Genomic DNA, 13,183 nt, shown 5'->3' with positions numbered 1-13,183 from the left:
ATATATATATATACACACACACATATACATTTTGCATGCTGAATTACATTTTAAGTTATTTAAGGACACACGTGTACTATGGGCTAGCGCACAATTTTTGAAATTATTTTTGCAAATATATTGTTTATAAGGGAGGGGTGTTAAACATTTATATTTTAAGAGTGCAGTGCACTTTGAAAATTATTGTATGATTATTGGTTTGTGGTAATTAACAAAGCAGCTTTGTATTAGGAGCTCAGAAAATTGGCTTGTTACCCTGAATTTTGTATGACGAAATAAATAATATTGGACTCTAAGACCATTAGTGTGGCATTCTTGTTTCCTTCAACCTCCAGGTCCTCTTTTAAGAGAACCTGTGGTGAGAGAAGCACATATAAATCAATTGCTGACCTCTCATTCTGAAAATTCTAGCCGTCTGGCTTCAGTAATTTCTGAGTCTCTGATGTGTAGTTCGTGAATATAAACTTTCTAGCGCCATCCATGTTTTACGTAAGGGACTCAAAGTACTGAAGCCAGAAACAGCCTGTCAACTAGAGACAGAGGTCAGCAATAGCAGCTTACATATGCCTTTCAGTGCTGGTTTTAGGCTACACTGCTGAGTATCATGATCTGTCTATTCATGTTTCTGTCTGTTTATATCAGTAATGATTTAACCACATCATTCTTTATACTAAATGCTTTTAGTTCCGATTTAAAAAGTATCACTCAGTACCATTTCTGTAACCTCTTTCCATGTGACAACCTCAGAACTAGATCCAAATGTGAAAGTGGAGGGCGTACATTTGATCCGCCAGAACCTGAAGACTAGTGACACAGCAGTTGTTCAGTGTGAAGCACACAACAAACATGGGCACATCCTTGAAAATGCTTATGTTTATGTTGTTGGTAAGTCCATTTTTGTTTTATTATCTTACATTCAGCTAATACTAGCACTAAATGTAATGGTACATTACATGTCTACTTAGCTCATCACCTCACCCATTGTAGCTAATCCTCCTCACCTACCCAAATCACTGCCTCACTCTGTTTAAATTTTGCAGCATTCAAATCTTGGTTACATGATCTAGCTGTTGGAATATCTTTGAAATGCAGTATGAGAAGCCATTGGGTTATTCTTCCCATCATCTTCCCATCATAAATTCCCTTGAAGACGGTATAGACGGAAATAATTTAAGCCTTACTTTGCTCTTTTTCTTTTCATTAAAGAGCTGGCTCCAGAAATCCTGACACCAGACAAAATGAGCTACAGTGCAGTAGGGAACACAGATGTATTTTTGCATTGTAAATTCTTTGGATCTCCAGCTCCCGTTACCCACTGGTAAGAAATTCTCTTAATAACTAGATTTAATAATTAATGTCGAGCTATACTTTAAAATAACATAAGCCTTATTGCCGCCTTTAGGTTTTTAATACTATACATTAACCATCCCTTGAACATAACCCAGATCCACAAGTGAACCAGCAGGAGCTATTTCCTAATTCTTTTATACTTCTGAGACTGTGGGTCTGAGTGGAAGTTTGTGTGCTTGGCCTATTTCTCCATAAGTTCTGACATTCCATCTCCCTGCTGGCTTGCAAGTAGATAGCTTTTTGATTAGAGCCTATCCATTAAAACAGTTGAGATATAAAACAAAACCATCAAAGTTATACTGTACAGCCAGCTATTTTTTATTTTCATTAAATAGGTTTATAATCTGTGCCAGATTTGATTTCTTTCTGGAGAGCTATCCCTATACAGCTGACTACTTCCTCTGAGACCAGACGTGGGGGTAGTCTATTATGGGAATAATAGCACAAAATCTGAGCAAGGATTTAATACTTCCAGTTACCCTGACAAATGTGTTTTTATTTGTGTGGGGTTTTTTTGGGAGAGATTTCACCTCATTTCCTGTCTATTTGACCATCACTGCTGGCATAACAAGGAAAACAAAAATCTTCCAGAAACACAAAAAGCAGTAAGACTGGAGTTCCTTAGTAACTCGTAGTAATTTTTCTGCTGTCCAAATATTGTAAGTGAACAGCAAACCAAGACCAAAAAAATGGGCTTTAAATGTATCATACAGCACTCCCTTACAAATTTTGATATAAAATAAAAATATATACACTTTATTAATGTACATAAAACATGATTCAATACAGAAAAGAAAGTTAAAAGCAATCCCTCAAAAGTGGCTGATCACTCTCCTTGAGACTATCAGGCTATCACCGGTATCAGTAATAAAGTTCATATGAAAGTAGTTTCCAAGTCACAGCAATGATCAAACTATGTTGATATTTTGTGCATTCAGGAGTCAATGGTGTACCGTGGTCGCGTTCTATACGTATTTTGCACCCACAGGGGGCTTCCTCAGAAGGGAGGTGCTCTATAGTGCTAAACATAGGTATGAATGAATATTTAAGTTTAGTATACAAACAGTATGTGCAAATGGGGTAAAAAAAAAAAAACAACAGAACATCTTAACAAATGACAGTGGTGTTGACCTCGTTTGCTTACATGGCCAGAGAAGGGAGAGGAGTAGCGGCAGTTTAAAAGCATACGACAGAGCCACAAAAGTAGCGCCTAGCTGAATGGGCACATCTATAAATGCTTCCGCCTAGGAAGATGTTAACCTTACAATGAAGATAATAGAAAACCATATTGAATAGCTAAATCCAGAATATAGAGGCATGCAACAATATATCTGAGCTGTCCCAAGGAAAACCCACACACCGAGGGTGAACGTCCACTACCTAAATCAAAACTAAGATCTAAAAACTAATTAGTCACCCTGTTCGACATTACAAACAATGCCCAGGTAAGTTTCTTACCAATATGGTTGCCTGTCTCTAACGTGTGGCAGCGGTGTGTGGAAATAGCTCTTTATATATTTGCCCCTTCCAGAACTTAGTGTGTCACATGACATAAACATTACATCAGGTAGATGGAGATTGTGGTGCAAGCTATAAGCACACACGTGATACAAAGATCTCTTTTTCTTATATGCCCTTCCTAGGGCCAGGAGTAGTCGGTGACACACAGTGTCAAACACCATCAGCTCCCCCCCTAGTGCGTCTCTGCCCACATCACTTTTGTTTGCCTGATGAAGGGACCGGACAGGTTCAGAAACGTTGCCACGCATGGAGATATGACCTGCTAGAATGGATAAAAGGATTTTGTTTTGAAGGAAACTTGGAGTGCTGGTGTCCATTTATTCTGTTTTGCAAGTATTTGGCGGCAGAGGCGGCTCTCTAATTAGGCGAGTTAGGCGGTCGCCTAAGGCCTCGCGCTCACGAGGGGCTCGCGGCCGCCTAGCTCGCCTTTAAGGCTTCAACTAACCTGCCTCTGGTCAGTCAACCCTTGGGCCGGGAGGGAGCAGCCATTTCCTCACGGGGAGAATGTGCGCCGGCGATTCCCCCGCAGCCTCCGCAACGCAACCCCCCTCCCCTTCCTGGATCTGTCACTGAAGAGAGAGGGAGAAGCTGCGCGGCGGGACTTCAGACGCGGCTTCTCCCTCTGGTACTGACGGAACTACTTCCGCCACTTCACTTCATCCTTTCCTGCAGAGGAGAGAGCCCGCCCGGCGTGTCGTGAGGATGCAGAGGCTTCCGTTCCTGCAGCAGCCAGCGGTGACATCGTAGGAGGGCAAGGATGAGGCAGATACAGGCGGTGGGAAACCGGGAGCTGACCCCTCGATCAGGAGCAGTGCCTGCATGGAGTCCAGGTCAGTGAAGCCTTCGTTTTATTTTTTGCACTTTGTACATTATATAAAAAATACAGGGTAGCAAAAAAAAAAAAAAGAAATTCACAGTGTCTAAGGGCTTGTTCACACAAATTGCAATGCGTTCCAGAGCGGTAGCTGCTGGAACGCACCGCAATCGCTTACAAAACTTCCCCGTGCGTTCTGGGGCGGGAGGGGGCATGGTGCTGCATTGAATTCAATAGCACTGCTTCCGCGCCCCCCCGGGTGCAGTGCGATCAGACGCATGACAAAACATTGCCTGCGTTCCGTTCACTGCAAAAGCAAAAAAATAGAGCATGCAGCATTTTTTGCGTTTGCAGTTGAACAGAATGCTGGCAGTGTTTTGCCATGCGTCCGATCACACTACTTATAGAAAGTAGTTTCCCCCCTCTGGCAATTTGATAATTTTTTTTATTTTTTTTTATTTTAAGCATGCATTTTTCTATTTTAAAAGCACCCCTCTTTGTAAAATTAGAAAAATGCATGCTGGAAGAAAAACAAAAACGATCATTCTTTTTTTCAAATACTGTTGTCTTTGTTCACACCTGCTGCTAAAAACTTTTTATATGGGGGCTATTCACAAACGTGTCGTAGGCAGCCGAGTGAATAACCGACCTGAATAGCCGAACTGACCTGTTCGGCTATTCACTTCAGGCTTGTACCTCTGATTTGAGCCGTACACCGAATAAAATCAGCCGTACATCGGCTTGCTGCGGCTGGCTTCGGGTCGGCCGAACATGCTCAGCATGTTCAGCCCACCCGGTGTGCAGAACGAGTTTGACCTCGAACCTCTGGCAGACTATTCGCTGCTGTTCAGCCGATTCTCATATGCCGAAGAGCAGTGAGTGAATAGCCGAATGCCGCTGAGCAGAATAGAAAAATAGTTTTAAAAAAATAGAAAACGATTGGGCGGAGCTAGCAGTGACAGATAGCTCCACCCAACTGTTTTCTATTGGCCGCGACCAGCTGTCATTACAATAAGAGCTTGTCGGAGCCGGCGGCGTGCCGGCTCTGCTGAGTTCTCATGGTACTGACAGATCAGCGTCCCCTGGTTACCAAGTAACCAGGGGACGTTGAACTGTCAGTACCATGAGAGCTCAGCAGAGTCATCTTTCATATCACCTCTGCTAAGCTCTCATTGCAATGCAGGGGGGAGAGAGCACCCCTCTGAAATGATGAAATTATTGCAGATAGCAGAGGAAGCATTAGCTTCTTTGCTAGCTGCAAGTTTCTTTTTTTTTTGTATTCTGACAGCTGCTACCGTCAGAATAATAATAATTAAAAAAAATCAGCATAGGATTGCATAGCTATTTCACTTTGCAATAGCCAATAGCAAGCTGCCTATTGCACCCGCCCTCTGCTGCTGTCAATCACTAGAAGGAGACCTGATGGAGAACGTCAGGTCCCCTCTGCTGATTGACAGCATCAGTGGGCAGGTGCAATAGCTAGTTTGCTATTGGCTACTGCAAAGTGAAATAGCCAATAGGAATGTAGCTATGCATTCCTATGCTGGGGGGTTTTTTCCGGCGGCCGGCGGCTCCGATGTCAGAAAAAAAAAAAGAAAACAACTAAGCAGAAAAAGGTTTACTCTGCTCGATCGAGCAGAGTAAACCTTTCCAGGAGAAAGTGTTTCTCGGCCGGGCGGCGCAATCTAATAGCAGGAGACTCCCGGAGCGTCTGGGAGAGTTGGGATGTAATGACAGATCAGCATCCCTGGTAACCAGGGGATGCTGATCTGTCTCTGCAAGTGGCCGAAGCCAGCTGCTCCGCCCAGCTGTCAGTAGCAGGCTGTCGCCCGGGCCAGCTTCGCCTTTCACCTCGGCTCAGTCGAGCCGAAGCATATGCCTTCGGCTTGACTAAGCCCCTCGGCCAACTTCGGGAGCAGGACGGGCTATAGTGAATAGCCCGTACAGCAGCCCTTCGGTTCTACTGGACCGAAGGGGTCCTGGTGCCGAAGGATCAGCCAAAGCTACGGCTAGATCCTTCGGCAGCTTTGTGAATAACCCCCTTGTGAATAACCCCCTATGTAAAAATGTCAGCTGCCCAATACCAGTGAGTAGATCCTTCTAAATGCCAGACTGATGTCACATATAACCCATGACATACTGTGTGATAGGAAAGCAGGATTTTTTGTGTTTACTACTGAACTGTGCGTTCCTTACATCTGACCTTTGTGCGTTCCTTACATCTGACCTCTGCACACTGTGCGTTCCTTACATCTGACCTCTGCACCCTGTGCGTTCCTTAGATCTGGCCTCTGCACCCTGTGTGTTCCTTACATCTGACCTCTGCATGTTACTTCCTTAGGGTTAGGGTTTTGCGTATAGTTGTTTGTAGAATTAGATATGAGACAGAAATAAGATTCTAGCTCTAGAAGCTGTAAACTCCTGGCTGCTGGGATTAAATGCTAGTCTTACAGTATGCAATGTATACAGTTCATTTTTAATTATTGTTTGCATTTTCTTTCATTATGGGTGTAAGTGGGGGCCTCACGTTTGAGTTTCGCCTAAGGCCTCACAAAGTCTAGAGCCGCCTCTGTTTGGCGGTGCCATCCGCGGCCGCTCCAGAATACCCCCCACACACACACTATCTATAGTGCTTCTCAGTCAGGAGTGTGGTGGGACTCTCTATTTCACGGTATCTGCCCAGAGAGGGATGCAATCTCTCCTGGTGATACAGTAACTGGCGGATCGCACTGGTGGGTCCTCCTCACTGCCCCAGGATAGGCGTGAAGGCTCAGCAACCCAGTACCAATTGTATTAGAGATGGCAAACATAAATAATAAATATGATTATAAATAAACTATGCCCCGGCTGTGTGCAAAAAACAAAACAAAACTATTTGTGGCATACGTCTGCTGCTGCCCCACATAAAAAACAAAATCAGACAGTCATAGCATCATGGTCAAATACATCCTACAAATATCACATATAGTATACAAACATCAATAAACTTTCCATATTCAATTAAAAAGGCATATTATTACACAGGTAAGTCCAAACTCAAATCTATTGACAGTATATTGTCTATTTACAGTCTGTATTAATCTGAGGTGTGTATGTTGGAGTAACTATCCCTCGTCTGGGTGGAACTACTGTCTCTACTGTCTCTACTAAAGGTATAGCCTTTATGGCGAAAAAGGAGGGATTGTGTCCCTCTGTGGGCAGGGACGTGCTGGGCATAGCTGACGGGGGGCTTTGACCTCGCGTGGCGCTGACCCCTCCCGTCCCCAGGACAGACACAATGCATACGCTCAAATGTATCACGTGTGTGTGTGTATAGCTTGCACCAGTATCTCCACCTACCTCCTGTGACATTTATGTCACATGACCACACCAAGTCCTGGAAGGGGCAAATATATAAGGAGCTCTTTCCACATACCGCTGCCATGCTACTTATGGAGAGACATGTTGTAGACAGGAACCATATTGGAAGAAAACTTACCTGGGCATTGTTTGTAGTGTCGGACAGGGTGACCAGTTGGTTTTTAGATAAGTGTTTAATCAGAATATTTATATGCATTTGGGTTTTGATTTAGGTATTGGGCCCCGGTGTGTGGGCTTTCCTTGGGACAGCACAGATATATTGTTGCATGCCTCTATATTCTGAACTTGTCTATTCAATATAGTTAAGTGATTGCTTTCTATTATTGTACATATCATTGTAGTGTTAAGATCTTCCCAGGGGTATGCCTTTTTACGGATGTGCCCATTCAGCTAGGCTTCTCCACTTCCCTCCTCCAGCCATGTAAGCAAACAAGGTTAACACCACTGTTGTTTGTTATAATGTTGTGTTGTATTTGTATCCCATTGGCACATCCAGTAAGTATACTTGCCTAAATATTTATTTATACATATGTTTAGCATTATGGAGCACCTCCCTTCTGAGGAAGCCCCCTGTGGGTGTGAAACACGTAGGGAACGAGACCACAGTATGCCATTGACTTGGATCACGTCTGTGACTTGAGAACTACTTTCATATGACCTTTATTACTGATACTGTTGATAGCCTGATGGTCAATTTTGAGGGATTGCTTTTAACTTTTTCTTTTCTGTATTGAATCAAGTTTTATGTATATTAAAGTTTATATATCAAAATTGTACGGGAGTGGAGTATGATACCTTTTAAAGCCCAATTTTTTTAGTCTTGTTTTGCTGTATATATGCTGTAGGGGTTTGGTATCAATCGCCCTAGGTTAAATATGCCCATTACTTCAATTATTACAAATATTAATAAGTGACAATATCTATTTGATGTACAGTATGTGTAAGGCTTTTCAAATACACAATTTGTAAATTATCTGTGTCCAAGTGGACATCTCATGTAAATCTGTCACTGTACTGAGTTGTTCAGTGAGAGTGAAAAAAGTGCTCTCAACAGCTTTGGTATGTGCTGTTATGTTTTATACCTGCATGCACAACCAATTTAAAATGTATTTACAATGTGTTAATTTCATGTCACTTTTAAAATATATATTGATGGCACAAGTAAGTTAGCCACTCGACTTAAGCTGGCCATACACCTATAGATTATCTGCAGAGTTTCTATGGTCAGATGGAAAAAGTGCAACACAATCCTCCATCTACGCTACACTGTGTGGACGGAGGAATCTCCCACTGGGCCAAGCTTCAGTGTCTTGCCAGTTGGCCCTGCTGGCTCTCAAAATACCTAAACAATGCCTGCATCCAATCAGATTGTTCTGTTGCACTTTTTCCATCTGACCATAGAAAATCTGCACATAATCTATTGGTGTATGGCCAGCTTTAGCCACTCAATAAAGAAAACACCTATTCTGTGTGAAAAAAATACTAATTACTAATGTAATCTCCATATATATAAAAGTCATGCATGTGTGAAAGAATCAAACATTATGGGCTGTGTGTGGACACTTCTCAGCATGGTACGGCTGTCAATGAGTGGTGGCGGGGGAGGGCACAGATTGGCTCCTGTTAACTCAGTGACTTTAAAGAAATCATGTAACCAACTTATACAATTTGCAGGTAAAAGCACAAAAAAGCAGGTATTTTAAATGCTTTTTTTCCATTTCATAAATAATTTTTTAATGTGAAATTGACTAGTCAAATCCCTAGCACAGCCTTCTTCCTCCTTTTGACTTTATAGCTTTCTCCCTGTCTGGGAGTGTCTAACTACTTTCTATGCTAGCCTGGATCCCCCCTCACCTCCCTACATAACCATTTATGTAGCTGCTAATTTAGGGTAATACTATAGAGAGTCACTTGAGTAACACTGAGTCGGCTTGGCCTGCTGACATCACATCCAAGATGGCAACACTCAGAAGCAGTCCTAAGACATTTGGATGCCCATACAAGGTAGCCTTTACAGGTAACAGATGCACAAGGAAAATATGCATAAAATGCACATATAAGTAAACACGGGTAGAACAATTAGAGATAAATAATTCTGGGTGTCTGATTTTGGACATCATTTAATTTGCTCATAAGTAGCCCCCCAGCTTGACAAGTTGAGAAATTATTTATACATTATAAACAAGCTGCCTATGATGCTAGAAAAGTGTCAGCCATGCATGCACAATCTAATCACCAAATGATCCTTCTAATGGAAGAGACGCTTACAAATACTATTGGATAAAATGGAGATTTTTTCTGTCTGCCTACGCTTCTACTTTAATGTCTTTTTACAGGTATGATAAGGATATGAATTCTGTAGTAAGTAAAGACGGCTATGAAATCCTTACAAACGGGAGCATGAAAATCTCAGATGTGCACATTGACGATGAAGGGATTTACTACTGCACTGCAGCAAACAGCAAAGGCAACGTGACTATCTCTGCATATTTAGATGTCAGAAGTGAGTTTGTAGCCAATAATTGCCTATAATGGTTTTATATTTAAAAATGACATAACAAAATAGATAGCACTTTGTAGACTGTTTTTTTGTTTACTTAAAGGATAAGTACATTTTAAAACAAAGTGTAATAAACATTTAGGTCCCTTTTAACCACTTAAAGACGAGGGGTTTCAGACATCCCAACTCTCCCGGATAATAGATAGCAGCTCCTGGACACCCAGGAGAGAAAAATGTTCTCCCGGAAAGGTTTACTCTGCTCGATCTAGTACAGTAAACCTTTCCCTGCAATTTTTTTTCTTTTTTCTGACATCGGGGCCGCCAGTCAGAGGAAAAAAACAAAAACCCAACATAGGAATGCATAGCTAAATTGCTATTGGCTATTACACTTTGTAATAGCCAATAGAAGACTAGCTTTTGCACCCGCCCACTGCTGCTGTACAGGGGACACCCCTGTTGAGTCCCGTTACTCAATGAAAAATAATCGGAAAACAACCCCTTCACTTGTACCCTTGCTGTGAGGATCGAATAGATAGCCTTAATCCACGTGCAGATGTTACGTCCAAAACCCATCCTGGACAGTGTGGAGTGAAGAAAAGGCCAGCTCACCCTGTCAAAAGCCTTCTCGGCATCAGTTGACAATAGAACCGACGGGATGCGGTCCCTGTTTATCAACTGGATGGCATTCAACACTCTGACCGTATTGTCCCTTGCCTCTTGGCGTGGGACAAAGCCCACCTGATCAGGGTGAACCAAATGGAAGATAACCTGTGACACCCTGTTGGCCAGGATTTTGGTGAATAATTTCAGGTCTACGTTGAATAAAGAGATCGGCTTGTAACTTGAACAAAGGGATGGGTCCTTCCCCTCCTTAGGAATGACCGAGATGGTGGCCCTAAATGTATCTGCGAGCAGCGCAGATCCACTCAGAATTTGTAAGCCTTCAAGAATGGTGGCAGTAAGTGAAACAGTTTGTAATAGTGAAAGGAAAATATCCATCTGGGCCAGGCGCTTTACGCGGCTTTAGAATGCTTCAGTGCTCAAGTTACTTTGTCAGCTTCGATAGGAGTGTCAAGTAAGCCTGAATTTTCCAATGCTGGAATAGCTGCGTGTGATAGATAATCTTGAACACAAGACCCATGTGTCGTAAGGGAACTGTTTGAGGCCTCCTGTAACGGCTCCCGGCGGCTCACCCGTGTGACGTCACGGACACGCCGCGGGGTTCCGCCCCCCGGCCGATGACGTGACGTGGCTCCGCCCCCTCCTGCTCTTAAGCCCGAATCTTTCTCTTGTCTGGCGTTCCAGCAATCAATGCGGACGCCAGACCTTCACTGGCCTCGCAGCACAGCGGAGCTCTCTACCATACCTCTTCTCACAGAGCCTTCACATTCCCTCACAGCTCCAGCAGATCCTTGGCAGTACTCTGCAGCCTCTTCATTCAACCAAGGACTCACTGGTCTATGGAGAGGATCAGCTTTCTTTGAAACAGCTAAACTGCAAGTATACTGTGTAGCTCTCCACTGCCATCTGGTGGTAATTCATTGGCGGTGCTTGTTGTACAACCAGGGACTGTGAACTGTTACTGAGTTGCTATACTGTCAGAACTTTGATAAATACTAATTACTAGCAAAACTGGATTGTGAATTGAACTGATCGTTATTGTGTATATCGCTCCTAGCATTACAGTAACTGATCCGCCTGCCAGGTGCAGTGCGGTATACTCACCTGCCTAATAACTTCCCTATAGTAATTGCTCCGCTATTACTCTTTCTCATACCCTGCTTACCACACCACCTCCGTTACCTGCATCATATAACCTACTGCTCATGAAGACAAGAGACCCATAGGGAACACGCTAGTTGCTAGGGCCAGGCAGGTAAAGTACTCTTGGGAGATTGGTGCAATGATGTGCAACACCTAGTGGCGAGATTCATTGCTGCACCCGAAGGCCTCGGGTGTGTGAAGCGGAACGGGGTTCCGCAGCTGAGCTCCATAGCCTCCCTTAGTTAGGGTGTTATACCACAAAAATTATACAAAGAACTGAAAAACTCGCTTCAATAGCATCTGAGCGGAGCTAAGGGTGGCCCATCTCATCTAGTATCTTCGGTACAAAGGATTGGACTTGTTCCTCCCGAAGCAATCTAGCCAGGGGCCTGCCCGGTTTGTTGCCAAACTCGTAAAAGGAGCGTCACCATTTAACTTGTCTAGATTTGACCTTAGCTAGAAGGAAATCACTCGGGCACCTGCGAAGAGCCGACAACTCGTCGACCAATGAATGTGCCAGTGATTGTTTGTGTTGGGACTCCAGATGTCAGATGTTTGTCAAGAGGTCTTCTAACGTCCAGAGTCTGGTCTTCTTTGCTCTGGAGGCTAAAGCTATCAAAACACCTCTGATATAAAATTTTAGTGACTCCCAGACTACCATCGATGAAGCCTCATCAGTTTGGTTAATGGATAGAAAGCTAGTTATCTCCCAGTTTATCTGTAGCTGCACTAATGGGTCATTCAGTAGAGAATCATTCAGGATCCACTGTGAAGACCCTGGGCCGTCGGGGTAAAGAAAAATCTCAAAGTACCGGAGCATGATCTGATAGTGATATGGCATCTATTGAGGAGGATTGTACTGTATGTAGATATCTCTGCTTAACAAAGAATTCTTAATTCTTAACACAGAATCTATTCTGGAGTAGGACTTGTGAGAAGTAGAGTAATATGAATAATCCCTATCCTGCGGATGCAGAGCTCTCCAAACGTCTACCAAGTGATCGGCATGAAGAACTCTGCAAAACCGATGCAGGAATGAATAGGGAAGGTGCGACGCATTCGGGGACACATCTACCCTCGGATCTAATGTCACATTGAAGCCCCCTCTAACTATCACAATGCCCTCTGCAAAGTCCTCCAAGGAGGTCAGGCAGTCTTCTAAAAATGTAATCTGGTCCAAATTTGGTGAATATAAGTTAACAAAGGTCACTTGCATTCCTCTCACAGTCCCTTTGAGGAACAGGAGCCTGCCCTGTCCATCAGCCCTCTCAGCGAGAAAGTGCCACCCTATCACATGACTGAGTAGAATGCTCACCCCTTTGGATTTGGAGCCCGGTGTAGAACTATGGTATACAAATGGGAATCTCGCATTGCTAAATTTTAGGATACTGTCGCTACAAAAGTGCGTTTCTTGGAGAAAGGCCACGTGAGCCCACAGTCGCCACAACTCCCCCAGCACCTGCGAACGCTTCTCGGCTACATTCAACCATTTAATATTTCCGGTAATAAATGTGGTAAGGGAGGAGGAGGCAGCTCTCGGAGTGTTTCGGTTAGACATGTTCCTCTGATTCAGGTACACCACTGGGAGAGATGTAAAAGGTTAGAAACCACGCACGTCTTTGGGGTTTTTTTTGAGTCTTCGTCGTGGACAACTCTTGACATTGTGATTAACCTTTGGATTATGGTGATGGATTTGTCAAAGGACAAAGGACTTGTCAAAACCTTTTTTTTAAATTAAATTATTTTTTCTGGTCTTTTTATTTATTTTTTTACTTTTAACCATTTAGTAAATGAGTAGGGATACAAGTACCCCTTACTCATTCACAAGGGGGGTACCCTGATGCAAATAAGCCCCCTGCCCACAGACCTCCACA

At 43.4% G+C, this 13,183-nt stretch overlaps 1 protein-coding gene across 1 annotated transcript in view; it reads left to right on the top strand.

The window, feature by feature from the left end:
* The window catches only part of LOC108799989 (neural cell adhesion molecule L1-like), a 226,244-nt gene that overhangs the window by 198,991 nt on the left and 14,070 nt on the right, over window positions 1-13,183 (top strand). The window contains exons 9-11 of the mRNA XM_018571941.1: window positions 748-885; window positions 1,207-1,318; window positions 9,382-9,548. Of these exons, the coding sequence (XP_018427443.1) occupies window positions 748-885; window positions 1,207-1,318; window positions 9,382-9,548 (417 nt within the window). The remainder of the gene's footprint in view (window positions 1-747; window positions 886-1,206; window positions 1,319-9,381; window positions 9,549-13,183) is intronic.

Source organism: Nanorana parkeri, unplaced genomic scaffold (assembly GCF_000935625.1).
Source record: "Nanorana parkeri isolate BGI_ZX_2015 unplaced genomic scaffold, ASM93562v1 scaffold1874, whole genome shotgun sequence".
NCBI lineage: Eukaryota > Metazoa > Chordata > Amphibia > Anura > Dicroglossidae > Nanorana > Nanorana parkeri.
The sequence above is the reverse complement of the archived record's forward strand: the minus strand, read 5'-3'. Positions and strand labels throughout refer to the sequence as shown.